This window comes from Kogia breviceps, chromosome 4 (genome assembly GCF_026419965.1).
Source record: "Kogia breviceps isolate mKogBre1 chromosome 4, mKogBre1 haplotype 1, whole genome shotgun sequence".
NCBI classification, from domain to species: Eukaryota; Metazoa; Chordata; class Mammalia; order Artiodactyla; family Physeteridae; genus Kogia; species Kogia breviceps.
In genome coordinates, this window is record NC_081313.1 from 149,208,636 (window position 1) to 149,236,535 (window position 27,900).

At 50.5% G+C, this 27,900-nt stretch overlaps 2 protein-coding genes across 20 annotated transcripts; one reads left to right on the top strand and one right to left on the bottom strand.

Moving 5' to 3' along the window:
• Window positions 1-8,732: 8,732 nt before the first annotated feature.
• On the top strand, window positions 8,733-17,403 carry ZNF672 (zinc finger protein 672). 3 transcript variants are annotated; one of them, XM_059061985.2, is made up of 5 exons: window positions 8,851-9,537; window positions 9,822-9,985; window positions 12,563-12,718; window positions 13,428-13,531; window positions 14,830-17,403. In XM_059061985.2, exon 5 carries the CDS (start codon window positions 15,069-15,071, stop codon window positions 16,464-16,466), a length of 1,398 nt encoding a protein of 465 aa, XP_058917968.1. In that variant the 5' UTR covers window positions 8,851-9,537; window positions 9,822-9,985; window positions 12,563-12,718; window positions 13,428-13,531; window positions 14,830-15,068; the 3' UTR covers window positions 16,467-17,403. The 3 variants fall into 3 exon arrangements, with proteins under 3 accessions (XP_058917967.1, XP_058917969.1, XP_058917968.1); XM_059061984.2 differs by lacking the exon at window positions 9,822-9,985 and having other exon boundaries at window positions 8,733-8,935; XM_059061986.2 differs by lacking the exon at window positions 9,822-9,985 and having other exon boundaries at window positions 8,778-9,537.
• Window positions 17,404-17,890: 487 nt separating this feature from the next.
• Window positions 17,891-26,520, bottom strand: ZNF692 (zinc finger protein 692). 17 transcript variants are annotated; one of them, XM_059061977.2, is made up of 12 exons: window positions 26,379-26,520; window positions 25,512-25,699; window positions 25,198-25,229; window positions 24,591-24,854; window positions 23,993-24,041; window positions 23,771-23,896; window positions 23,207-23,428; window positions 23,042-23,119; window positions 22,866-22,944; window positions 21,266-21,380; window positions 18,511-18,610; window positions 17,891-18,368 (listed from the first exon to the last, which is right to left on the bottom strand). In XM_059061977.2, the coding sequence occupies exons 2-12, from the start codon at window positions 25,685-25,687 to the stop codon at window positions 18,071-18,073; spliced, it is 1,539 nt and encodes a 512-aa protein (XP_058917960.1). In that variant the 5' UTR covers window positions 25,688-25,699; window positions 26,379-26,520; the 3' UTR covers window positions 17,891-18,070. The 17 variants fall into 17 exon arrangements, with proteins under 17 accessions (XP_058917960.1, XP_066888272.1, XP_066888278.1 ...); XM_067032171.1 differs by having other exon boundaries at window positions 23,207-23,425; window positions 26,379-26,511; XM_067032177.1 differs by having other exon boundaries at window positions 18,511-18,561; window positions 26,379-26,511.
• Window positions 26,521-27,900: the final 1,380 nt, after the last annotated feature.

Genomic DNA, 27,900 nt, shown 5'->3' on the forward strand with positions numbered 1-27,900 from the left:
CTGGTTACACCCAAAGCCACTTCCGGCCTTGCCCAGGAAGTCGGAAGTGGGCTTGTGGCTGGTGAGCTTCCGGCCGCAGCAGTTTTCGTCGTTCGAGGCAGGCGCCAACGGAGTTTACTGCTGGGATGAAGGGTAGTTTTCCAGAAATGACTGTCCTCACTCAAGTGAAGTCAGCGGTGCCCTTAGTACCGGGGTCTAAACGGCAGCTCTGATAGGTAAATCTCTCCTGCCGGCGTCCCCACCATGGCCCCAGCGCTGCACTTCGCCAGCCCCTTCCCGAGCCAGGCCCTGTCCCACTGAACGTCGTTGCAGTGGGGTCACTGATTACCCCATGAGCACTGATTAAAAGTTTAGTTAATCTGAACTCAGTGCTCTCGTGCACCCTGCTCAAAAGCCGGCGAGGAGGAGGAGTTTGTTACATGGCTTTGTGTATCAATGAAAGGACCTGACCTAAAGTCATCACTTCAGAGTGTCGCCAGGAGAGGCCTAAGGGGAAGGCTTCAGGATGGATGTTTTATTTTTGCAAAAGACCTAACTTCCTCTGAGGTGAACAAGTCAAATGGACTGAGTTTTTCCTTCTTCCCTTTGGAACCCCTCCCTACATCCCTTTGCCCCATGAATAACCACATCAGGGAAAAAAAACAAAAAAAAAGGTTTTTTAAAGAAGAGCCAAATATATTTTTTAAGTGATTTAAAAGATGCTTTTCACAAAATTGGAAATTTTATTTTTTTAATTCCAGAAGTGATTTTTCTCCAGTGAATCAGCGAGACCCTAACAATTCTAAGTAGACAGATCTGATGGATAATGATGCCTCAGATGTACCACATTCCTTTTTGTTATTAAGGTGCCATACAAAAACCATGAAATTTACATACAGAAATCAGAAACTACTTATTTGTTGTCTACCAGTCTCTTTAATTTTGCAAAACTGGAGTTTCACTGTAATGGTTCCATTTAACCTACCATCTTCTGTGTACCCTAACCTGAATTTTCTAAACCTTTCCTGTTCAGCACTACTACAATATCTATTATCCTTATATTTTGTCCCACAGCTTCTTTTCCCTGTGCATTCATTCCTTAGCAGGCATGAGCTTCAAGTTGTCACATATCTGTTGCATTTGGTGGGAAAACATCTTAAATACATGTAATGCCCAGACTGCTCCTAGATCACATCCTGAGGTTCAGTAGCCTCCCTGATGTCTCCACTGGCCTCCCCCAGGGTTAAGTCTCACTCACCAAGAGCAAAAGTGATCTCATCATGTATAGATTGTAATATAATCCCCAGTGGTTTTTCTGCTGAGTTTGGATAATATTTCAGGTAGCAAGAGGTTAACTTCTGAGTCACCCTTGTCCTGGGTTTCCTCTTACTTCTCTGACCTGTTGTTTAATTCCTTCATACAGTGTGTTTATTGAGTGTCTGCTACATGCCAGGCACTAGCAGCATGTAATATATCCTGTGGTGCTTATTTTATAAATTGGTGATATTCAAACTAATCACAACTCAGAAATATGTTTTACCTTGCAACCTAGTATAGACATATATGTATGTAAATATATTCATAACAAAAATTTCAGGAAAAGATCTTTACTCAATATGCATACCATATTAATATTTGCTATACTATTATTTTTAATGCTGGTGGAGACCTATTCTGTTGATTTCATGAGCCACTCACAGTTTGAAAACCCTGCCCTAAATGTCAGTGCTTCCCAGGCCCTGATGCTAGCTAGCCTCTTACCTCATGCAGCCTAATTTCTCTGAAAGCCCTCAACCAAGTGCATGGCTCTGACTCCTACCCATGGCTACTGCTCCTTCCTTGGACCTCTGTCTCTACCCAGAATCCCCACAGATCACATTCTGAGATCCAGAAGCTTCTCAGACCAATGGCCAGTCCATGGCTGCCTCTCACTCATTGCATACAAATCTGATTTCATTCCCTTTTCCCAAATCCTGCTGCTGCTTCTATATTTACTTTGTTAGTGAGTGGTTCTAATCATCAACCTATTTACTCCAAGGAGAAACCTGGAAGACATCCTAGATGAATACCCCTGTCTTCACTGCATCACATAAAGTATCTCAGCGAGACTCCTCCTCTCCATTTCATTGCCATTGCTTCAGCTTAGACCGTCCTCACCTTCCCTGTAGATAATATACCTCAAGAATCTTCTAAATTAGCTCTGTAGAATAGAGCTTAGAGCGATGATGCTAATTTCTGTAACCACTCTGTTCAGTATGGTAGCCACTAGCCATGTGAGGCTTGCTTGAGATCTTAAAATGTGGCTAGTGCAACTGAGGACTAAAATTTTAATTTAAGATAGCCATACATGGCTGGTGACTAATATCTTGGACAGCACAATATCAATGTTCTTCCCACCACAAGTGTACTGCCTTCCAGTCCCTGACACAAATAAACAACCAACCAACCCCTGTTGACTAATGAATGAAATATAAAAATATGAAACATCACCAATTACTAGGTAGTATCACAACTCATCTCTTTTATTAGTAACTTTTAATTTCTTCATACAAAAAACTCTGTTATCTTCATGTTTATTCTTTTTTTTTTTGGTACGCGGGCTTCTCACTGTTGCGGCTCTCTCGTTGCGGCCTCTCCCGTTGCGGTGCACAGGCCCCGGACGCCCAGCCGCTCCGCGGCACGTGGGATCCCCGCGGACCGGGGCACGAATCCGCGTCCCCTGCATTGGCAGGCGGACTCTCAACCACTGCGCCACCAGGGAAGCCCTATCTTCATGTTTAAAAGCTACCTTTTTTAGTTTGTTTTTTTTCTACCAGTAGAAACTACCTTATGGTTTTTTTCCTACCATAAGTCAAATATTTAATAAATACCACCATCAGTTGCTCATTAAACATATTAGTTGACTAGTGTATAGTGATAGAAAGCAGATCAGTAGTTGCCTAGGGGAGTGGTAGGAGGGATTACAAAGTGGCACACAGAAACTTGTGGGTAATGGATGTGTTTTCTATCTTGATTGTTATGAAGATTTGATTTGTGTATACGTTTGTCAGAAGTTTTCAAACTTTACATTTCAATATCTGAAATTTTGTATGTCAATTATACCTCAGTAAAGCTGTTTTTAAAAAAATCTTATTGAATACTTGCTGCTCCCAGAAATAGAGTCTACCAATAAAGGTTGATAAAAGGGACAGCCTTTACTCAAATGACGGAATTATTTCTACCCTTGTTAAATCTACTGGGTTTTCCAGAAGTAAGTTATTTTCCCTGACTTGCTCATGTCATATGACAATAAAAAAAAACAAACACTTACTCAGTGCTTATCTTGTACCAGGCACTGTTCTGAGCGGTTTATATCTATTCATTTGATCCTCATGACAACAAACTGAGGTATATTGTACCTCCATTTTACAATTAAGGAACTAGAGATTAAATAACTTGATCCAGTTTAGTGGAGAGTTGGAGAGAACAGACTGGAAAGGCAGGTTGGAATAGGTGAAAAAGGGACTTAATATCATATCAGGAGAGTAAACTTCATTTAGTGGTTAATACAAACCTTTGACAGTTTTTGAGGAGGAGTACGACACAGCCAGAGCTTATTTTAGGGAAATTCATATGACAGTTAATAGCTGTATTCGCCAATGCCTAGAACACTACCTGGCATATAGTAGGCCCTCCATAAATATCTTGAATATTTATGGAACCACGTTGGGAGTTATTTATTGATGTAGATTTGTGGGGAAAGACAACCATTTGGATCCAATATTTTCAAGTTGACAAATATGCCCATAACTTTATTCTTGACCTTCTAACTTTCTCTCACTACACTCATTATTACTGTTCCATTTATCATTCCCCTCTATAATGACTCCCATAAGAAACAAAAATACACCTTCCTGTATTTTCTCTTCATGGTTTGAGTTCTTCCCTCCATAGCTACACAGAAGAAAGTTCTGTAATCTAGCCCTCTTTCACATGACAGTGTGTCAAACCTTGTGTACAGTCATCATGTACAAATTTCTCTTTTCCAGGTTAAATATTCTCAGCCCATTCAATTATGTGATGTATCTATCACCATCCTAGTCACTCCTCTGGAATTGGCCAATGTCACTTAAATGCCTGACATCAATATTGAACAGTGAGTCCAGAAATATCCTGATTAGTCCATTAATCTGGCTTGAAAAGCTGTGGAATTATCCTCAACCAGTCATCCTCTACACCAGGGGTCCCCAAACCCCAGGCCACGGACAGCTACTGTTCCGTTCCTGTTAGGAACTGGGCCAAATGGCAGGAGGTGAGCGGCGGGCAAGCGAGTGAAGGTTCATCTGTATTTACAGCTGCTCTCCATCACTCGCATTACCGCCTGAGCTCCGCCTTCTATCAGATCAGCGGTAGCATTAGATTTTTATAGGACTGCGAACCCTACTGTGAACTGTACGTGTGAGGGATGTAAGTGCGTGCTCCTTATGAGAATCTAATGCCTGATGATCTGAGATGGAGCTGAGGCGGTGATGCTAGCGCTGGATAGCAGCTGCAAATACAGATTATCATTAGCAGAGAGGTTTGACTGCACAGAGACCATAATAAATCAATCGCTTGCAGACTCATATCAAAACCCTATCAGTGAGGGGCAAGTGACAGTTAAGCTGCATCTGGTGACAGGCTTTATAGTGGCAAGTGAATTGATGTACTTCAATTGTACAGCTGCATCTGCTGGCAGACTTTAAGTCAGAATTGGACACATTTTAGTCCGCTCATGGCCCGCCCGTTATTTTATTTACCACTTCCATCCGCGCCTCTTTCCCACACTGTACACTTGTCTCAGTCATGTTTGGGTAAGCCCACAAGCTAACCCTAACCAAAATGAGTAAAAAGCAAATGTCGCTGGAGAGCTTCTTTGAAAATGGGGAAAGACCCAATGATGGGACAGCAGAAGACTATAAGACGTCAACAACAAAAAAAGCTGCATTTAAAAGAAAATACCAGGAGTCCTACTTAAATTATGGGTTCATTGCAACAGGTGATTCACATTCTCCAAGCCCGGTTTGTATATTATGTGGCGACTGGCTGGCTATCCAGCGAAGCCATGAAACCTTCAAAACTGCTTTGCCAAATGAAGACCAAGCACCTGCATTAAAAGACAAGCCTTTGGGGTTTTTCAAGATAAAAAAAAAAATGTGAACACGAAGAACAGAAGCAATTATTGAAGGCTACCACTTCATCAAATGTGTCTACACTAAGAGCATCATTCTTAGTGGCTAACTGCATTGCTAAAGCTAAGAAGTCTTTTACTATCGGTGAAGAGTTGATCCTGCCTGCTGCTAAGGTAAGGACATTTGTTGTGAACTTTTAGGAGACACTGCAGTTCGAAAGGTGGCACGTGTTCCTCTTTCGGCTAGCACCATAACTAGACGAATTGATGAAATAGCAGAGGATAGTGAGGCACAATTGTTAGGGTTAATGAGTCACCGTGGTACACAATCCAGGTTGACAGGTCTACTGATGTTGACAACGAGGCAATAATGCTTGTTTTTGTGCAATATATTTTTCAGGAGGATGTGCATCAAGATATGTTATGTGCACTTTTGTTGCTAACCAACACCACAGCTGCAGAACTATTCAAGTCTTTGAATGACTACATATCAGGAAAACTGAATTGGTCATTTTGTGTTGGTATATGCACGGACGGAGCAGCTGCCATGACTGGATGCCTTTCTGGTTTCACTACCTGGGTCAAAGAGTTCGCTTCTGAATGTGAGTCTACGCACTGTGTCATCCATAGAAAAATGCTGGCTAGCTGAAAAATGTCACCTGGACTTAACAACGTTTTGCAGGATGTGATTAAAATCATCAACCACATTAAAGTACATGTCCTTAACTCACGTCTGTTCATGCAGCTCTGTGAGGAGATGGACGCAGAGCACACACGTCTTCTCTTATACACAGAAGTGAGATGGATTTCTACAGGTAGCTCACTGGCCAGAGTTTTTGAGTTATGAGAGCTGCTCCAGAGATTTTTAGAAAAACAGTCACCACTGGCAGCACATTTCAGTGACACAGAATGGGTCACAAAACTTGCTTACTTGTGTGACATATTCAACCTGCTCAATGAACTCAATCTGTCACTTCAGGGGACAACGACAACTGTGTTCAAGTCAGCAGATAAAGTGGCTGCATTCAAAGCCAAACTGGAATTAAGGGGGCGATGAGTGAACATTGGGATTTTTGACATTTAAACATTAGCAGAGATTTTGAAAGAGACTGAGCCAGGGCCTTCTTTCTCCCAGCTGGTGCATGATCACCTATCTCAGCTTTCAAAAGAGTTTGTGCATTACTTCCCAACCACAAAAGACCCCCGAACTGGGAAGGAATGGATCCGCGACCCATTTGTGAATAAGCCAGGTGAATCGACTTCATGCTAGAAGAGAATCAACTGCTTGAGATCGTAAATGACAGTGCCCTTAAAAGTATGTTTGAGACAACTTAAAATCTCCATACATTCTGGATTAAAGTCAAGGCAGAATATCCTGAGATTGCCACAAAAGCATTGAAAAGCCTGCTTCCATTTCCAGCATCCTATCTTTGTGAAGCAGGGTTCTGTAGTGACAGCGACCAAAATGCGATTACAGAGTCGGCTGGACATAAGCAACACACTTCGGGTGTCACTGTCTCCCATTGCCCCCAGATGGGACCATCTAGTTGCAGGAAAACAACTCAGGGCTCCCACTGATTCTATGGTCAGTTGTCAACTCACTATGGTGAGTTGTATAATTATTTCATTATATATTACAATGTAGTAATAATAATAGAAATAAAGTGCACAATAAATGTAATGCTCTTTAATCACCCCAAAACTGTCCCCCACCCCCCACGCCGATCTGTGGAAAAATTGTCTTCCACGAAACAGGTCCCTGGTGCCAAAAAGGTTGGGGACCACTGCTCTACACAATGCTACCTTAAAATGTATCTACATCTCCCACCTCCATTCCTTTCTGGTTCAGGCTGTCATCACCCTAGGCCTGCATCCTGTGTCTGTTTTCCACTTACTTGCCTCCTGCTGCCAGACCTGTACTCCTTACACCATAATGCTATACATGGATCAGCAGACATTCATTGAGTATCTGTGATAAGCAGGCACTGTGCTCATGCTTCAGGGCATTGTTTATGAGTGGGGTAAAGCCACTCCCTTGAACTATGGGGGAGAAGAGCACATTCTAGTATAGGCATCTCCAGGTTTATGGAGATGGCATTTGACTAAACTGTTAAGAATGTGTGGATTTCAGAGCAGAGTTCAATTGCATTCCAAAACCACCACAAGCTAGGAGGAGAGACATGGATTAGATTCTTCCTCATATCCTTCCAAAAGAACCAACCCTGCTGACACTTGAGCTCAGACTTCTAGATTCCAGAACTGTAAGAAAATAAACTTCTGTTGCTTAAGTCACTCAGTTTGTAGTACTTTGTTACAGCAGCCCTAGGAAACTAATACAAGCCCCAAACTAGAAACAACCCAAATGTCCATCAGCTGTATTTATTCAGTAAAACAGGTAAATAAAAGTATGATATAGTCACAGAATGGAATACTATACAGCAACAAAAATGAACTAACTACAACCACACTCAACAATATGAATAAACCTTACATATGTAAAGTTAAGCAAAAGAATCAGACTCATAAAGAGTACATAGTATGATTCCGTGTATATAAAGTCAAAACTATAAATTAGCCCAAACTAATTTATGGTGTCAGGATTATGGTTACGGTTTCTGTGGGAGTAGAGACAAGAAGTGGGCCAAAGGGTTTTCTGGGGTTCTGAAAATATTCCATTTCTTAATATGTGTGCTTATGCATGGGTTTGTTTAGTTTATAAAAAAGCAGGGGGAAGGTCTGAGGGATCTAAGTGTACACTGATTTAGGGAACCCCTGAGCAGAGAAGAGGGGCCGAAGCTCTGGATGAGTGGCAGGATGTGTGGTACAAAGTGACCTTGAAAGGAAGATTAGAAATGGTAAACAATGGTCCTGAGAGCCATCATCCAGAGTCTGATAGGCAGCCCTGAAGAGGGGATGGTCACTTTCCCAAAAGCGTTTCCGGAAACCAACACCAACAGCACATCTCAGTGGAACAAGACATTGCACAGAGAGCTCAGCCAGTAAGGTCTTGTAGAGACAATTGGCAAGCAGGCCAGGAGTACCCACAACCCTGGCAGTGCGACCCTGGATGGGTCATTAATTTGTGGGTGCCTCCTTGGCAGAGCTGTGGCGAGGATTAAGATAATAGGTATCAAGTCTGCCCTCATTGTAAGAAGTCACTAACTTACTGCCGGGACTGTTCGGGCGGGTGGCCCCCAAGGCCACACAGCGCCGGGCACCCGTATCCCCGGCTGTAGCACCAGCGGGGACCCCCTTCGGCGACCCAGCGGGCGCCTGTGAGCCGCAGGAACACCATATAGGGCATCCGGACCCCTCCCCTGGATGCTGAGGCGGTGCACGTGGGTCAGCGCCTTTTCCTCTGATTGGGCTGGAAGAGGCCCGGGGAGGGGACGTGGACAAAGGAGGAGGCAGGGATTGGTTAAGCCTGGGAAGGAGGCGGGGCCTTGACGAGGGAGGGAGGCGGGACCGGAGTCTCCCTAGGCTCCGCCTTTTAGCTCCGCCCCCTTCTGGGATTCTGGCTTGGGCAGGCAAGGCTGAACCTTTAGTGGAGTCTTCTTAAGTTTCCTAGTCCTCCCAGCAACCGGTGACGCGGCCCTCATGAGGCAGATCACTGGCCAACCCGGGAGAGCGGGGCTGGAGCGTGACCCCCAATCCCGAGGCTCCTCCCAGCTCCCCCCACTCGGCGGCCCCGCGCTCCGCCAGCTCCTTCCCTCCTTTCCCCGCCCCAGTCCCGCAGTGCGGGAGGCTGGGGTCGCCGAGCCAGCTGAGTGGGAGCCGCGCGGTGTCCGAGGATCCAGTCGGCGACTGGTGAGAGGACCGAAGGGCCGGGAGGGAGGGTTAGCGCGGGGCAGTGGTCCCCCACTTGCGCCCGGCTTCTTCCCTCCGCTCCGGGCGGCTAGCGTTTGCAGCCGTCGAGAACGACGCCCCGGCAACGAGTGACGCGGCGCCGCAGCGGAGCAACCGATTGGCCGGCGCACGCCCGCTGCTGCCTCGCGGCCTGCTCCTCCCAGGCTTTGCCCTCCGTCTGTCCTCGCCAGTCCTCCCCTGGTGACCTTCGTGGCTGGCGGCCCCACGACGCGGACATCGCCAGGCTGAGTCAGTTTAAAAGGGCAGCGGCAGCCTCTGGGCTCGGTCGATGTTAAACGCCCCCTACTCTCCACTACGTTTTTGGTGCCGTCTTGCCCTTCGCGTGGGCTGGCGCCAAGTGTGAAGAGCTGGGGTGGGCCCGGGGTGGGAAGTTTCGTGCAAAGAGAATCTGACCAGTGACTCGTGAGGAAAACTGACTGGTGCACCCGGGATTGGCTGCGCCGCCGGAGGGCCAGAGAAGGCGACCTGCTCCTGTGGGGCGTTCCTCATTCCTCGAATAGTTGTGCTCATCTCCCGTTAAGTACTAGGCACCAAGTCTTAAAGTGAATAACAAATGTCACTACTTACTCTCGAAGCTGCCGGTGTGGGGGGAGGGTCTACGAAAGCCCCACACTGCTCTAATCCTGTTAAGTAGGGTTCTTTGGCGGGGGGGGGGGGGGTCGGGGGGAAAAGACTTAAAAAAGGTCTTGCGGAACAGTTTAGGATGCTTAGGCGGTAAGAGTCAGACCTCTTTTTCAGTGTTCCATAAAACTTACCTGGGGAGAGTAAATCCTAAAAAACTCGGCAACTGCAGTTCTCAGACTTAACACCTTCCCTCTTTTCACAGGAAACATTATTACAGCTTCCTTTACTGAGTTTTCTCAGACAGGAGTGTTAGACACACTACGTCCCCTGTCCAGGGTCACACAGCTGGTAATGGAAGACACAGAATTTGGACACTTGCCTCTCCGGTCTCCTACACAGGTTGTAGTTAAGGACTTAGTAAACCAAGTAAGAGTATTTGCAGTATATGCAGTGGATAGGGCTGTGGAGGATGACTAGAGAGAGGCCCTCTCCTCCAGGAACCTAACGTTTGAAAGAATTGTATTCCAGATTACTACATCATTTTAAAAAAGCATTAGATGCCTTATGTGTGCCCAACTTCTTGCTAGGCCTAGGAAGAGTGCAAAATACCATATAGTCCCTTCCTCATCCCAGTTCTGGGCTCCTCTGGCTCTTCTGGGCTGTAGTCTTGCCCATGTGTCAAAAGAACATAGAGAATAAACTATGCAACTATGTTCTCTCCCTGTCAACATACATACATTCTCCACACTTCCCAGATTTCACAGGAAAATCTTTGTGAAAAAAACCTTGCAAAAGAATCTGTTTGGATAATGATCAGGCTTGGGTACTTGGAATGGGGAGGGAGCTGTCATTCTTGTTTCCACCAGCTCCTTAAACATGTCAGACTGGATCTGAAGCTGGAAGGGGCAATGTCTTTTAAAGTACTGGACCTTGTTTCTGTTATGGGAAAAAGAGAAGTGAGGAGTGGCCATTCTGGTGCTCTGGATTTCATACCCCATGCTCACCTAGAAAAGAGACCGAAACCTTTCCAGAGTAGATTGGGAATCATTGTTTTGGAGGAGTGAAGGTGCTCAGTAGGGCTTCTCTGAGGAGGGATTATTGGAGCAGAGCCCTGAATGAAGGAGGAGAAAGAGTTTTCAGGTAGAAAGAACTACAAGTGGAAAGGCCCCAAAGCAGGCTCCAGAGGGTCAGGGAAACTATTCCATCCATCCTCCCCTCTCCTCCTCCCAACAGTGAGAAGTGGGTTATTTGCTTCTAGATGGATGTAAATTTCAGCAACCTCTAGGGGTGTCTCAGAGTCCTGGGGACTACATTGTCGTTAGGGCTGGGCAACAGACTTTATAGAACTGGGACCCGGGTGGGGGTTAAGTATATATAGAGAGGCCAGCAGAAGAATCTTCTCTCCTGAATGCAGCTACTGCTCCCCAAACGACTTCTTAGGCTGACCGTTTCCTTTCCTCTACCAGGACCACAAAGGAATCCACCGCAGAGTGAGCCCTGGTCCCATGGTGGTCCCTGGGGCCTCCTGGGGCTTCCTGCCGCACTGCTGCCAGCTGGCCAGGGCCAGGAAGGGTTGGGGACTATCGGGGAGAGCCAGAGATGGGCCTCCCAGCCTGCCATCCCCTTCCTGTCCCTGGACCCACCTGCCATCCTTGTGGCTCTGGATGAGCTTGCACCACAGGGGAACCTCAAGTCACAGAGGGGTAACCAGTAGTACTCACCTCAAAGGACTACGGGGAGGATGAAAGGGGTACATACACAGAAACATATGAGAGTCATTCCATATTAATGCTAGTAATAACTGGAGAGCAGCAGTGATAGGCTTTGCATGAGTTATAACCCCAAGCCCCAACCAGGTCTCCTAGATGGCAGTACAGATACTCACTTTTCTGAAGAGCAGATGGGCCCTCTGGAGGGTGTGGCCAGAGCCCCACATCTTGGGAGATGAGAAGAGTGGCTGTCTTCTGGTTACTGAGGCTCTAAGGGTCAGGGCAGTTGGTGACCTCTTCCCATGCAATCCCCTTCAGGGACTGTGAGGTGGGTCAGCCTCCCTTTATACATTGTTCCAGGATTTGGAAAGGCCATTTGGCAAACATTATCTAATAGAGCAAAAATGTGAGCCACATTTGTAATCATCACTTTTCTTAAAAACAGGTGAAATAAATTTTAAAAATATATTTCATTTAACCCAATATATATAAAATATTATTTCAACATATAGCCAACATTAAACATTATTAAGGAGATATTTTGTATTCTTTTTTCATACTAAGTCTTTGAAGTTAGGAGTGTATTTGACCTATAGCACATCTCACTTTGGACCAGCCACATTTCAAGTTTCAGTTGCCACATGTGGCTTGTGGCTACTGCAGCAGACAGCACAGCTGAGACAGCCCTCAGACCCACTCCTGCAGCCCAGGCCAGTTTTATCCAACTCTGGCTTCAAGATGGAGGAATTGTGAGATGATCACTTGCCTCTTCATCATGCCCCAGAAATGTTGGCCTGGCAGAAAAGATAACCAGGGAAGAAAACCTTTATACTGACTGAACAACACAACTCAGAAGAAAAAGAACTACTAAATCCTGATTAAGTCCAACACTCCTGTGAACAGTTAGATATGGCATGAAATGCCTGCAATATCTATTAAGAAACAAGTTTCGTGGTATACGAAACAAATTTATCTTTATTGTGAATATTAATTTTTGTCATTAGCTTATCTTCTTAGTAACTGTCTTTTATTAGTTATGTATAATAAGTTTGTAAGTATTAAATTCTTGAAAGGTACTAAAGTACTTTAAAGTATTGAACAATTAGGACTTTTCATCAATTCACACGTAATTACCCCCTTCCCTCTTTTGAAGCCTTCCTTATACTTATTTTTTTCCAAAAATCAAAGACATTTGGTGGTATAGCAACTTCAGAACTCAATCAGGAAAATGATGGTTAGGACAGTCTAGAAATTGTTCTTCTTTTGGCACAGTAATATGTTTTTTTTCTTTCAGATTTCCTCCCAAGCATAGACCCTTTCCTTCCAGGGCAAGCTCCAGCATGGGGTGAGGTACAGAAGAGAGACTTGAAGGATACACCCTGGCACTCAAGCACAAAACCTGCACCCTTGACCAGGGTCTCTTATTCCACGTCTGTGATGGGGCAAAATGGTATCTTTGTTTATATGTCATTTATGTGTGTACATTTTCATTTGTGCATTTGTCTTACCTTCCTTGGGCATGTGCCCTTGAAGGCAGTATCCTAGCAGAGGGTGTAACCCCAGAAACTTGGCCTGAGAGGTGCCAGGATCTCCAGACACACTCAGGTGAGGGGGAATACTCACTAGGACATAAGCATTGCTCTCTTTGGCATTTGGGATCAACCACTGACCCTTGAGAGAAGGTTTTATTCACACAAGGGCAAACATTCTTTTGAATTTGACCAGCTAGAATTAGCAGCCCAAGCAAGTGTCTGGGCTGAAAACTCTCTCTGGAAGAACCAAGAAACTCCCTCTAAAGTCTGCTCTCAGGTCTGCAGAGGGGCTCTTGCCCCTGCTTGCAGATTTTGTTTAAAACTCATCCTCTTTGAATAAGATGTCTAGGATTTAAAATACTTCAGACCCCCCCCACCCCCAAAAAAGTGAATGGGCTGGAGTAGGGCGGGGGGAGTGTCATAGATGAAATGAAATAGCAAAATGTAAATAGATGCTAAAGGTGAGTGAGTGATTTGTGGTACTATTCTTGTTCGTTTTTTATATTTGAAAATACCCATTTTAAAAATACCCTCTTCCAAGAAATATCTCCTTTCTCTTCTACCTGCATCTGTCCCCTTTGCTCAGTTTAAATTCACATTGTCCCTCTTATTTTATCCTTCCTGCAGGGAACAGCACATCCTGCTCCAGAGGCACAGGGAGAGAACAAGCTATATCCACCACTCCTTCCCAAGAAGGAGGGGAACAGAAGCTTCAGAGCCCACCCCTGCAGGTCTGTAGTATTAAAGGCTTTTTTCAATTGACCCCATCTGCGTCTAAAAGATGAGGACCCCATCTGTGGGGTGTTTTAACCACAGTTCTGGGTATTTGAGTTTCCATCTGCTAATAAGAAAATGACTGATGACTATTTTGTTTGCTTACTCTCACTGATCTGTTGGGTGACATGGCCTATAACTTATAGTGACTATACCTGTCTCCCATGTCCCACTGAACTGAATTGGGGACAGATCCATGGATCTTGAGGGGAACAGTCAGTGGTGAGGCCAATCAGGTGAGGAGAGCAGCCCAATTTGTGCTCTAAATAGAGGGCACAGGAGGTTCTGTGCACAAATGCGGACCCTGCTTACAGAGAGCCACCTGGACCAACTTGTCAGAAGGATTCAGGGATACCATTTGAGATGAAGAAAATAGAGCAGATTCCATCCCCATAAAGGGGCTTCTTTGCTAATCCAGGTTCTCAGATCCCTGGAGCTGGGGCAATGAGGAAAGTCTGCAGAATGTTTGCAAACAACTTGAATGCCCTGAAAATTAGAAAGGATGTCCCTTCCTTCTCCCCAGCCTTCCCTAGAAATGTGAAAATCTCTTCTTTGATAACGCCATCAACTTTTGATAATATTCTTTGTGAATTATCCATGCTTCCTTTTACCCCTTTCCTGGGTCCTGAGCTACTTTCTCAAGGCTAGGCCACGGAACTTTGAGACTGTGTACTGATGTGGTGTGATTGTGTATCAGGTGCTGTCCAAAGCCAAGGAGCAATACTTTGGGTTTTCTCAGATACCTTCCCTTGCCCAGGTCCCAGCCCTTCCTGAGCCTTTTTCCCAGGCTGCTGCTGGATAGGTTTATGCTTCACCACATCCAACCCAGGCCTGGCTGGGTTCACTCTGGTTACTCAGGAAACCCTGGGTCTTCAGAGGAAGGCGTTGATGTGGTTTAGGCCCAGGGGACTTCTCATTACCCATTCCTCCTTGGTCGTTTCCTAGTGCATCTCCAGGCCAAGGTCCCTGGTCTAAGGTCATAAAACAAGCTGGACAGTCTTCCTTCCCTTCTGAGCAGTGTACTGGAGGAAAGCTCCCCTCTTGAGTCCCTCCTGCCCTTCCTGGTGGCACAAGGACCCCTCCCCCCCATATTTCTAGGACTCCCATGGCTTTGCCTCCTCTTGGAGAATGGAACTCCAGAGATGGTCTAGCTGAGGAAGGTACAGAAAACAGGGAGCCTGTGCTTGCCCCTCCATTCCCCAAGGTGTAGCTGTCATAGATGTTCCTGGGGCTCACAGTGACCTTCTCCCCGCAGGACTCACGGTACATGGTAAACCTAGCTGCAGCCCACCTCTGAAACAGCCACAGCACCTTCTGTGAGAGAAGGAACCCCGGAATCTGCGGACCAGTTTTCCAGGCCTCCCTCTCTTCCCTCTGCTACCGTTCGTTCCCTTTCTAGGCCTTAAAACTGAAAATAACTCTCAGCTGGAGGAGGTGGACTCCAGAGTGTGAGTGGCACGCTGCACCCTGAGGGCGCCCGGCCTGGCCCTCATCATGCTCGCTGCCTCAGAGGCAGCAGCCGGCAGGCCTTATGAGTGCAGTGAGTGTGGAAAGAGCTTCCGCTACAGTTCGGTGCTCCTGCGGCATGAGCGCGCCCATGGTGGCGACAGCCGCTTCCGCTGTCTAGAGTGCGGCGAGCGCTGCGCACAGGCCGCAGACCTCCGTGCGCACCGACGCGCTCATGCGGGCCAGACGCTCTACATCTGCAATGAGTGTGGCCAGAGCTTCCATCACAGCGGCCGCCTTGACCTACACCAGAGCGCGCACAGGCGGCGCAGCCGCTCCTGCCGCTGCCGAGCTTGCGGCCGCTGCTTCCCACACCTCCCGGCTCTGCTGCTGCACAGGCGCCACTGGCACCCTCCCGAGCGGCCCCGCCGCTGTCCGCTGTGCCCTCGTGCCTTCCGCCAGAGTGCACTGCGCTTCCACCAGGCACGGGCACACCCGTGGGGGACACCGGCCGTGCCCGCTGACACGCTCCATCGCTGCACTCAGTGCCACCGGGCCTTCCGCAGCGGTGCGGGACTTCGGAGCCATTTGCGTGTCCACGCAGCCAGGAGCCCTGGTGACTCCACACTTCGGCAGCCAGGCACTTCGGACGCACACCAATGTGGTGTGTGTGGCAAGAACTTTGGCAAGAGCTCCACACTAACGCGACATCTGCAGACGCACTCGGGTGAGAAACCTTTCAAATGCCCGGAGTGTGGCAAGGGCTTCTTGGAGAGCGCCACCCTGGTGCGCCATCAGCGCACGCACACGGGCGAGAAGCCCTACGCCTGCAGCGACTGCGGGCGCCGCTTCAGCGAGAGCTCCACGCTGCTGCGCCATCGGCGCAGCCACCAGGGAGAGCGGCCACACGCATGCGCCACGTGTGGCAAGGGCTTCGGGCAGCGCTCCGACCTTGTGGTGCACCAGCGCATCCACACAGGCGAGAGGCCCTTCCCCTGTACTGAGTGTGGCCGCTGCTTCAGCGACCGCTCGGATCTCACGAAGCACAGGCGCACACACACAGGCGAGAAGCCCTACCGCTGTGAGTTGTGCGGCAAGCACTTCACGTGCGTGTCCAACCTCAACGTGCACCGGCGCAACCATGCTGGCCACAAGCCCCATAAGTGCCCTGAGTGTGGCAAAGCCTTCAGTGTGGGCTCCAAGCTGGCACTGCACCGCAAGACGCACCTGGGCGAGCGGCCGGCGGAATGTGCAGAGTGTGGCAAGTGTTTCAGCCACAGCCGCTCCCTGTCGCAACACCAGCGGGCCCACACTCGTGCTCGCGCGGCCGCAGCTACAGCTGCCGCTGCCACTCAGACCAAGGCGGGCACTGCCCTCATCTTTGCTGGGCAAGCAGGACAGGAAAAGCCAGGGCTTTTTGTGTCTCAGTTGAGAAAGACTTGCTGAGAGGTCTCCGGAGTGGGCTAGATAAGCACTGTTTTAGTGCCGTAGGGGTGGGTGGGACAACTCGCAGGTGGAGTTCTGTGGAAAAACAGCGTGGCACATCACCTTTCTCCATCTCTGTTGGTAGCACTTCACCTGGCCTCTCGCTGCACCCCTACACCTACTTCCCCCGTCAGCTCTTCGCCTGTTCTCTGTCCGTCCTTCTCCCCCTTTGAGGTGTAGGTGCAGGGGGAACCTCCCAGACCCCACGAGTGGAAGAGCGCCCAAGTACTGGTGTGTCCCATCCCTGCTGCTGTGCTCTCAGGTGTTTCCTGTTTTCCCATCAGCATCCTGTCTTCTCTTGTCCCATCTCCTTTTTCCAGCCTGAGTCTCCTCTACCTCTTCTAGATACTTTTGGTGTCCTGCCTCTTCAGGTCATGACCACAGATGTGCCGGCCGGAGTCACATCCCACAGGCCCTGTGGTTTTCTTGCCTCTTCCTTTCACTTGACTGTTAGCCTCTCTGCTGCTTTCTCCCTCAGCTTCTGAGAGATGGGAAATTTGCAGAGAGATAGTGGGGAAGCTCACTTCACTGAAAGATATCTCCACACCAGAAGCACCCAGAGAAGTGCTTCACACCCTGTAAAGGTGGGCAGGAGCTCCCAGCATGGCCGCCCACCTGTCCCATGGGACAGACCTGTTGGTGTACAGCTCAAGGTGCCTCTCAGGACCGTGTTCTCCAGGTGGGGGACATCAGCCCCGGGACCTGAGTCAAGACCACATGGGTCCACAAAGCTGGGCACTGCCAAGTGCAGTAAGAACGCTATACACAAATTAAGCTTGGAGCCATGAGGAAACTGAGCTCCACAGAGGCCACAGTGCAGGGCTGAAAATTCCCTGTAATTGGCCAGCGATGTTTTTTGCTTGCAGGTGGTGAAATAAAGAATTATTTGAGTTCCAGATGCCAAGAGCTCCCTTTGTCAAACCTGAGGCTGCTGTATTTGCAGACTTCAGGAGTCACCCAAGAGACAGGCCCTTTCAAAATTCCAAGGTCTCTGGTCCCTTCCCTAGTTAGCTCAGCAATCTTGCTCGTATAACCCCCTCATTTTTGCACTGGAAGGCAAGACTCTTCAGGGGCCCCTATACGTTTGGTTCTCTTGGTTAGCGGAGAGTACAGATGTGGCCCAGGAACACATACCTCTAATCCTACTCCAGCCCAACCCTCTGGAATTCCCTAGTGCCTTGCTTGAATGCAAGAGTGGAGGGAGTGCCAAAGCGAATTGGGAAAGAAAGCTGGGTCTTCAGGGTGGGTGCAGGTGGGGGCTTGCAGAGAGAAGAATAAGGCCTGCACTTAGGGTGCACTCAGGCACATCCCAGGAGAGCCTGCTTCCAAAGGAGTCAAGATTCCTGTACCTCAGGTGCCAAAACACTCGCTCTGCTCACACAGGTCCGTGTAAAATACTGGGTTTATTCTGTCCTTTAGGAAGACTAAAGTAGCCTGGCTCCCCTAGAGCACAGTCTTGCCCCTGCCCTGCACTCCCCATCACCCTAGTCCCCAGGGACCAGTCATCTGGCCCTTCTTGCTCCTTTCCAGTCCCTGGCTCCCCAAATTCTGGGGAGTGCTCCCTGCTAAGGGAGCAGTGTGGAAGCCTGAGGAGCCAGAGAGGGCCTGGGTCCCTCATCGGTCGCCAGGGATGCAGGGGCGGAGATGCTGGAAAAGGACTCCAACGGACCAGCTAATTCTTGTGGGGCCAGGAGCAAGGCGGGGTGGCTTTTGCTGCGGTGAGCTGTGACACTGTCTGGCTTCTCGAAGCGCTTGCCGCAGAACTCACAGGGGAATCGCAAGGCAGCCACCGTCTCTGCATGCTTGCGCCGATGCCAATTCAGGGACGCCTTCTGGCGGCAGGTGAACCCGCAGATCTCACACCTGAGCCAGGGACAGCAGAGGGAAGAAAGGGGCCTCAGCTCATCTTGACTTCCCCAGGGGTTCCTCCTGGTCCCAACTGCCCAGATGTCCTGCCAGCACCTCCCCATTTCCCCCCACCCCAGGCTCTCTTCCCCACACTCACTGCAGGGGTTTCTCTCCAGTGTGGATGCGCCGGTGGATGACCAAGTTGCTGCTGGTGCGGAAAGACCGGGCACAGAACTCACAAATGTAGTCTCGGGTATCTGTGGGCACATGGGGGACAGCCCAGCATCCATCCCCAAGCTGAGGGAGGCCCTTCCTTGGTCCACCCCCACTGTCCCTATTCAGCCTGCATAGCTCACTCCTCCCCCCACCCAGCGCAAACAGTGCCGTGTGACCTGTCAGATGCCCTGTGGGTGTCAAGAGCCAATCCCCTCTCCTTTCTCCCTGAACCTGCCCCCCTGCCAGCTCTAACAGTACCTGCCCATCGCCCATTTCCAGCAGTTCTCACAGGCCTGCTGTGGTTTTTCTCCTACACCTCCTGCAGCAGAGGAGGTAGCCTTGCTTTTCATGGCCTCCCGTACTCTGTCCCGCTGCTGCTCTGTATACCCTGCCATCAGACCACGCCCCCCCCCTACAGCCTTCATCCACGTCACGCTCCTGCACTCCACACAGCTCTGGCTCCAGGCCCTCTCCTCAGCCATCACCACTGCTGTCAGTTCGTTTTCCACATGCCCAGCACTCCCCTCCCCTGTTCCCTGACCTTCACTGACCTGGCCGCCCCCCACAACCCTTCTCAGCCACCATTCCCAGGTCATGCCCCATCACTGCACCACCTTGAAATCACAATTTCAGACATCCCAGTTCCAGCCAGGGCCCCCTACCTTGTCCTGTTACAGTTATCCCACAGTTCCAGGCTGCCAGTCCAGCAGCCCACTGCCTTCCCACCGTCCCCCTCCCCTCTCTTTGCCCAGTTCATTTCCAGGGCATCTTTGTAGCCTTCCTTCACTCACACTACCAACTCACCTGTCCCCCTCTTCCTCAGCTGTGCCTGCTCGGTTAAAGCCCAACTCAGGATAAATACAACCCTTGGCCTGATGCAGGCCGGCACACGTATGCCAAGGGGGGCAGAAACACAACCTACAACACCCCACCTTCACCCCACTTTGAGCTCTACTTTCACACACAACTACAAGTGTCAAGCCTCACCCCCACCGCACACACACAATGCCTCTGCATCTCCTTGGTCAGTTCACTCTCCCACTTTCTAGAGTTCAGAAGGGCATTTTCCACATGACCTCCTCTTTCTAACAACCTCACTCAGCAGTGACCTCGTTTTATAAGTCACCAAGAAGAGAGGAGCCAGGAGAGAATGCCCACATCCTCCCCCCACCTAATCCACCAACCAACTTGCTTCTGTGCCTATATATGTGAACAGTCCCTGCTTCCCTGTGGCTGCCCTCCAACTGTGCTCAGATACAGCCCTCCTCAACGACTTAAGGTTGCTCAATCCACCCTGGCATCAGCGAGCCTTTCCTCTCTGTGGGATCATTCCCACCTCTGTGCTCAGGCTCACAGCCCTCCAACTTACACCTATTTCTCTGCTTGTCTTCAGAGTAGAACTCCAAAGAGTTGTCCATACTTGCTGTCCACGCTTCCTTAGCTCGTCTCTGCTCTGAACCCACTCCATTCTGGCTGTCATCTCCCTTGTCACATGCCATTTTGTCACCTGGTCAAGGATGGCTTCCCATCGCCCTGTCTGGTGGCCTGTGAGCATCCTCACCGGCACATCTCACCCCTCCCTCCTCCCTGGAGCACTTTCTCCATTTGGCTCCTCAGAGACCGCTCTCTTCACCTGCCTCACCAGCCCCTCTGTAGCTGCCCTTCCTACCTGCCCTGCTCAGACCCCTTCTCTACCTATGTTCACCCTCTCCCTGTAGGCACACTCCACCCATGGCTCTGAACACCACCCATATGCTCACGATGAACACTTTTTTCTTGCCCAACATCTCCCCTGAACACGAGATTCACATTTTCTGGGATACCTAAGTAGCATGTCCCAAATAAAATGTCATGTCCCTTTCCTGAGGCCTGCTTCTCCCTCATTTTCAGGAAATCACATCACCTTCTGCCCAGTTGGCTCAGGCTGGAACCCTCCAAGTCACCCCTGACTCCACAGTCCTACCTATGGACAATCTGTTCTTCCCACAGTAGCCCTGGCTCCATCTTCACTCTCTTGTCAGTCTCCAGCCACTTCTCACCAACTCGGCCGTCTAGGTCACTATCACCGTGCACTGCACGTTCCTGCTATCCCCTATTCTCCACACGGCAGCCACACGCTCCTTTTAAAATCAGTTCTGTCCCTCCCTCCACCGCACTGCTGCCCATCACATAGGCCAGGAGCCAAGCCAACCGCTGGTGGTCTTGCAGGCCCCTACCACCTATCTGACCTCTCTTCCTTCCTTTCTAATCTCCTGGCCTCCTCTCCATTCCTGGAACATGCCCACAGATGCCAGTTTAGGGTCCTCTCATGTGCTGCCTGTGGATGTGGCGAAGCCTCCCTTCCTCCCTTCACTTAGGTCTTTGCTCAAAGCACCTTTCACAGCTCTTTGCAGCCCTTCACTAGAGTGGACATCTTAAGGTGAGTACTGCCTGCTTTATTCACTGCTGTATCCCAGCACCTAGAACAGTTTCAAGCAGGGAGGATCTAAACACACAGAGAGTGCAGGATGAGTGTGTGAGTGAGTTATCCCAGAGCAGTGTGACAAGACGTGCAGATAGGAGGTGACTGGCCTCATGGGGGAGGTGAAGGGACTCACAAAGGGAGGGGAAGGGACCCACAGGGGGAGGAGACGGGCCCCACGGGGGAGGTGAAGGGACCCACAGTGGGGAGGTGAGGAGGCATTTCCACCACTCACCACTGTGCAGCTTCACATGCTCCTTCAGGTGTTTCTTAAAGTTGAAGGACTTCCCACAGGCCGGCTCTGGGCAGGAGAAGGACTTTTGGTGGATGTGCTGGTACTTCTTGTGGTGCTAGGGGAGGAAGCACATGGTCTCCTCAGGGCAAGCACCAGAGCTGACCCAGCAGGCAGGCTCTTCTGCCCTCTCCCACAACAGTTCTCCTTGTCACCACCAGTTCATATCATCCTGGCCAGCCCTCACCTATACATAAGCACCCCAATCCTATCCCTTCCTGACCCCAAACTCTGCCCTCACCCTATCCTGCCCTCAATTTCCATTATCTCACCTCCTTGTCACAACCTCACCTTGCAATGCCCAGGTCCCTGAAAAAAGTGCACTTCTTGTGACACTCTTGGTTCCCTAACTATGGATTTGCCATCTGCCAGGGATGGGAACACATTTTTTTGATGGGTATGATTATTCTCCTTGATATCAATATCAATGTACAACAATATCACTCAGATGGCCTACTTTTTATTAATAGCTCACCATGGGATTATATCATTTTCTCCTAAATCTGCTTTGGAAACACACACACACACACACACACACACACACACACACACACACACACACACTCCTTCTCAACCTGGAACACTTTTAAGGATAGTATGTTCTTCAGCCTTAACTCCCCAAGTATTTCTGGGAAATATTTCTCTTTTTATCTGGTCTAATTTCACATCCTGGCTCACTAAGTTGCATTCGCTTTCCCTTTCTCCATAATCCCATTTTCCCATAATTAAAATGCTGCTGGGGGCTACTTCAGTCTCCTCCATTAATAGACTCAAGTATGTTTGACCAGCCCTGATGAATGTTCTTCTCAGAAGCCCAGAGCTTCACCACCACTTGAGGACCTTCCCCCTCTCCCAAATCCCATCCACCCAGGCTTCACCATCCCTCGGGTCTGGGTCCTCTCCCAGCCTCAGAACCCTGTGAGAGCTCTGGCTGAGTGTGGGGCTGGGACTCTTCTCTCTCTGTGCCTCAAACCTCTCCTTCAGTGAGGCTGGGGACAGGTCTGTCTCCTAATCCTCCTGGAGTGAGGACCACCCACATGAGACAGCATGAGCGAGGCAGCCCGATGGAGTGAGGAACCCAGCACCATGACACCCTAGCTGAGAAGCCTAGGGCAATGCTTAACATTTCTGTTTTCCTTGGTTTCCTCATCTGCAAAGCAGGAATAGTACCAGCACCCACTTCATAGGAATGCTGAGAAGATCAAAAGACTTGACACATATCAAGTGCTTAGAATAGTCACTAGCACCCCAAAAGCCTGAGGAATGCCACCATCATCTCCATGTGGTCATCAGAGGGCCTGTGTAACAAGCAGTAGTGGGCAGCAGCTGTGCACCTGAGGCTTGGTTTTCTGCCTTATCTACTAGTCATCTGGATTAGTGATTATTAACTATAGGCAAACTCTGCACGTCTATCCCAACTCTTCTCTCCCTGGCTCTGAATTCCCCCCACACCCTCGGCTTCTTTGCCTCAGCTTCTCTTTCAGCCCTTCTCCTCCACCCATGAGGCTACACAGAACCCAACCTGTACCCCTCACATCCTCACATTCAAATACTGCCGGTTTGAGAAGATCCTTCCGCAGCCAGGGAAGTCACAGGGCAGCAGCTCCCTTTTGGCAGCTTTCCTGGGGGAGGAGAATAGGAAACATGAGGACTTGTGCAGGCTCTCCTCCACCTCCCTCCGCTCCCTTCCCTACCCAGAGCCACTTCCCCCAGTCCTACCTAATTCTCTTGGGGCCAATCTGAGCAGTGTCCTCATCCCATGCCGAGGCCAGAGCAGACTGAGCCTGACTCCCAGGGCTACGGGCAGCAAAGAGGGAGCAGAGGGCCTCGAGGGAGGGCCACGTCCCAGGATGCCCCTGCCCTCTGTCTCAGCCATCAGGTTACCTGGCCTGGGGCTCAGTCTGCTGGTCTGCTTGAGGGGTCCCACTGAGCTCTGGCTGTATCCTGCCTTCCACAGGCAGAGGAGCTCCAGAACCCAATGAGGATGCTGATGAGGATGGCGAAGCAAGAGGAGTTGGGACAGCTGCAGGGGCTGGGGGTATCTCCCCATCCTTAAGTGTATGGGGGACAGGGGAAGGGGGTGGTCTGGGGGCATCTGGCTCACTGCTGAAAGGAGAATGAAGAAGAGGAAGGCATTATCTCCCTGGATCCTCAGCCAGCCCCAGCCCAAGCCCAACTCCTAAATTGCAAAGATCCCAAACTCGGAACAACCCTACCCCTACCACAGGCTCCCTGTTCATACCTACTTTCAGCTTTCATTTTCCCCCAGAGCCTAACTTCCTTTCCACCCAATCCAAAGCCTCTAGTTCTTTCTGCCTTTTCCAAAACCTACCCTGCCCTCTCCACCAACAAGCCCCTCCCTCAAGTCTGCAAAGCTCTGGGTTCCCCAGCCAGTCACCCCCTCCCTCCTCCTGCTCTGCTCAGCATCCTCCCTCAGCCCCAACTTGCTCATCTGGGGAGGAGCTGTAGGTCCACGGGCTGGCATCACTGAGCATCTCCTCTTCATCCTCATCTTCCTCTTCCCCGTCTTCTTCTCCTACAGATGGGAAGGCCTCCGGCGGGGGTCCCACCCCTCTGCAGGCCCAAGGAAGGCAAGCATGAGGTCCTGCTCCCTCACTCCCATTGCCCACCCAGGTTTATCCTGTCCCCCACCCCCGACCCCAAACTCACCTGGGCAACCTGGCCTCCTCAGTCCTCTCATCATGCTTAGATTCCAAACCTGTTGGCATAGGTAGGGTCAAAGGGGAAGGAACTCTGTATTGGAGGGATGAGGACAGGTGGAGTTCTAAGGTCTGAAGCGGTAGGAAGACTTAGGAAGGAGGAAGAGGGGGCAGAGGCTACTGGAGTGGGAGGGGCTGTTTTATTTTAGAGATGGTACATTCACATGGTTCAAAACGAAGTTTTTTTTTTTTTTTGAACTATGTGAAAAATACACTGTGAAAAGTCTCCTTTCCAATACTATACACCTCATTCCTCCTACAGGTAACCTGGTTTCCTACATGCCCTTCCAGAAATATCTTATACATTCATAAGTACATACAAATATTTTCCTTTCCCCTCTTATTTTTCCACCAACGGTGATATACCATACATCCAATTCTGTATTTTGCTTTTCATACCTAAAAGTATATTTGAGGATATATTTCCCTGTCACCATAGAGTCTTTCCACAGAGAAAGGATCATTTTTAAAGAATGGGGTTCTGAGCTACAGGGACAAGAACACTTTTCCCTCCTTTTTTTCCATAACTCTTCTTTCCCCCAGCCTACCTGTGGGCTCCGGCCCACTCCTGGCTTCTGGGCACCAGCTTCTCTGGCCAGTACTTGCAAGGGGGACCGGATTGGGATCCTCTGGAGATGTGGAGCCTGAAGAGGGGCCCCAGGAGAAGGTGTGGCCGGCTGAGCACTCCCACACAAGCCCCCCATCTCGGCCCCCAGGTCCCCGCAGCCCAGGCACCAGGCTGCACTCTCGACTGTGAACATGAGACAGGAGCACCAGATACTGCAGACCCTTGGGGGCCACAGGCTCAGGACCTAGAGCAGTGAAGGCAACAGTCAGGGTGAGCTGGGAGGTCCTCTCCTCTCATCCTGGAGAGCCACACTCAGACAGCCCTGTACCCCCACCCCCTGGGCAACCCTGGTCCCTAATCCAGTTTACCATTCTTCAGAGCCCAAACCCCAGGGTTCTGAGATATTGCTCCCTTCTCCACAGGCTGCCTCCTTGGGCTCCCCAACTCCCCCACCTCTTCCCAAACTCACTCAAGGCTCCCTCTTATCCAATCCCCTTAGGGAGGGTGTTTCTGGGTCACACAACTCCCTGTTGCCCCTCTTCTCTCTCTGGCTCCTAATCCCCTACCCCTAGCCATTCGCTACCCACCTGCACAAAGCATGCAGCCTGAAGAAGTGTACCTGCCAGGGGGACAAGAGGCAGGTCAGGTGGGGGCCCATGTGGCCAACTGCCCTCAGCTCTGGGCATTCACACACTTACGGGGTCCCCTATTCTCTGAGACCAAGAGGTGGGGGGAGACCCTGGGAGGCCACAAATCACACTGGCCTTACTGCTGAAGTGAGAAATCTGCCAGGGCGAAGGAGCAGCAGGCCAGCACTTGACGTGGGGGAAAGGGGGCGGGTAGGGTGTTGGGTGTTGCAGCCTGGGTGCCCTCCGCCTTAACCCTTGACCCGGCCCCTAACCGGTCCAGCAGGAACTTGGCCAGCTGCGAGTGCAGGGAGAAGCCCAGCTGCTCCTTGAGGAGGCACCACTGTTCCATGTGGCCGCCCAGGCGGATGCGGCACTTGCTGCGGCGCGCATCCAGCTGCCGCCGCTTCTCTCGCCGCCTGCGGGACGCGTCCGCAGGGGAGGCAGCCATGAGTACCAGGGCCTGCGGGGTCGGGGAGACACGCGTGTGGGCCGACCTGATCCGGGGCCAGAGGCCCCGGCTCCACCCTCCGCTGGGGCCTCAGTTTCCTCAACGGTGAATTGGGGCAGAACTAAACCACTGCAATAGCATTCGCTGCCACTGGGTCCAAACCACCTCTGCTTCCATTACAGGGCGTGTAAATTAGCGCTACGGGGTGGGTATCTTGGGGGTGGGAGGCAGAGGGACTGCATCAAAGTGAGAATGGCCTGATCCTGGGCCTACTGACGTGAAGAACTGGAGCTATGGGTAAGGAAATTTCGACTAGGAAGGGGCAGAGGGTAAGACAGTTTCATCTTCAAAAGGGCATGGGTCTCTACTGGTTGATGAGGGAAGGAGAGGTCTGTGCATTGGGAGAGCTCCTCATAGTTGGGTCGTTGTGGGTGGAGCCGGGACAGGGGGGCGGGGAAGGGGGGGTCTGGAAGGCGCCCCTCACGCCGTCTCGAGCCGCCCCACTGAACACTCACACTGCGTCGGATGGGCCAATTCCTAAGGCAGCTCCCAGGCCGCCCAGAGCTCCCGCCGCGGCCCACCCCCACCCCGGCCTTACCTGAGCGCCCCCACCCGCCCTCATCCCGACTGCGCCTGCGCCTCCCCAGCGTCGCGCGCAGGCCCGGAGAGCGGCGGGAGGACAGGGGCCCACCTCGCGCGCGCCGCCTCCGTTTCTCTTTTAAGAGGAACCCGTCCCCCTTCGCGTCGGCGGCTCCAGCCTGGAACTGGGGCCGGGGCTTGCCGGGGGGAGGGAAGAGTCGGAGGCTGGCTGCGCGCGCCTGCGCACTAGCCGCCTAGCGCAACGCCTGCTGGGAACCTTGGTTCCCACGCGAAGTGTTAAGGTTCGTTGCTGAGCTCCTCCGGGGCTGTGGACGGGTCGCTTCCGCGGCAACCGCCTGTGCTTGGTGACCAAAGGCTTGGGGAAATGGAATAAATAGGGACAAGCCCTCCTGTGCGCCGACCCCAGCCCCTTCAACTTGCCCAGGGACGTGGCTTCTGCAGTTGTTCCTATATACTTCACCTTCGTTTTCCCCCTCCCAGTTGCCTCCAAGAAGCAAACACGTGCTGCAGAATCAGACACCTTTAAAACCAGTTAGAGCCCTCTCCAGACCCCCAAGGCAACCACCACCTATGGCCCATTCCCTCTGTTCCCCGTCAAAAGTCATCCGAAAAGTTGCCTAGATTTGCTGCGGACTATTCTGCACTTCATTCCCTCTTCAGTTGACTCGCATGGAGCTTTTCTCTCCACCCAGCCACTGGAATGGTGCTTGTCAAGGCCACTTGGGGTAGCCACTTTGCTAAAGGCAGTGGTCAGTTCTCTGCCTCTCTACTCTAGAGCAAAGTCTGACAATATAGATATTTCCCTCCATGCAACGCCCCAACCTCCACTACAGGTTGGCTTCTGTCACTTCACACACTCCTGGTTTTCCTCCCTCCTCATAGGCTCCTCCTTTCCTTTGTTGGATCTTCATCCACTGTCTAGGCAAAACAGATTGAGTGTCCTCTGGTTTGGGCTTTGTCCCTGGACCAAGTCCTCTCTCTTCTGGACCAAGTCTTCTCTTTTCTTTCTTCTTGTTTGATGTATTTGGCCCCATGGCTTTAAATACAGTACACTGATGACTCCCAGTTTATATTTCCAGCCTAGCCTTCTTTCAGCTCCAGACTAATATCTAACTGCCTACTTTACACTGATAATTGAGTTAAGAACTAGAACAGTGCCTGGCACATAGAGAGCAGTGACAAAAGCTAGTTGAAATTTTCTCAAACATGAGTGTGGCCAACACATAGCACTTAACAATCCTTGCCCCTCTCCTATCTCAGTAAATGTTGCCATCATCCACCCACTTGTTCAGAACAAAAACCTGGGAATGATCCTTGACTCTTCTTCTGTAATACCAACACCATATATTGATACATCAGCTAGTCCTGCTGATACTATCTGTAAAAATATATCTTGAGGGCTTCCCTGGTGGCGCAGTGGTTGAGAATCCGCCTGCCGATGCAGGAGACACGGGTTCGTGCCCTGGTCCGGGAAGATCCCACATGCCGCGGAGCAACTGAGCCCGTGAGCCATGGCCGCTGAGCCTGCGCGTCCGGAGCCTGTGCTCCGCAACGGGAGAGGCCACAACAGTGAGAGGCCCGCATACCGCAAAAAAAAAAAAAAAAAAAAAAAA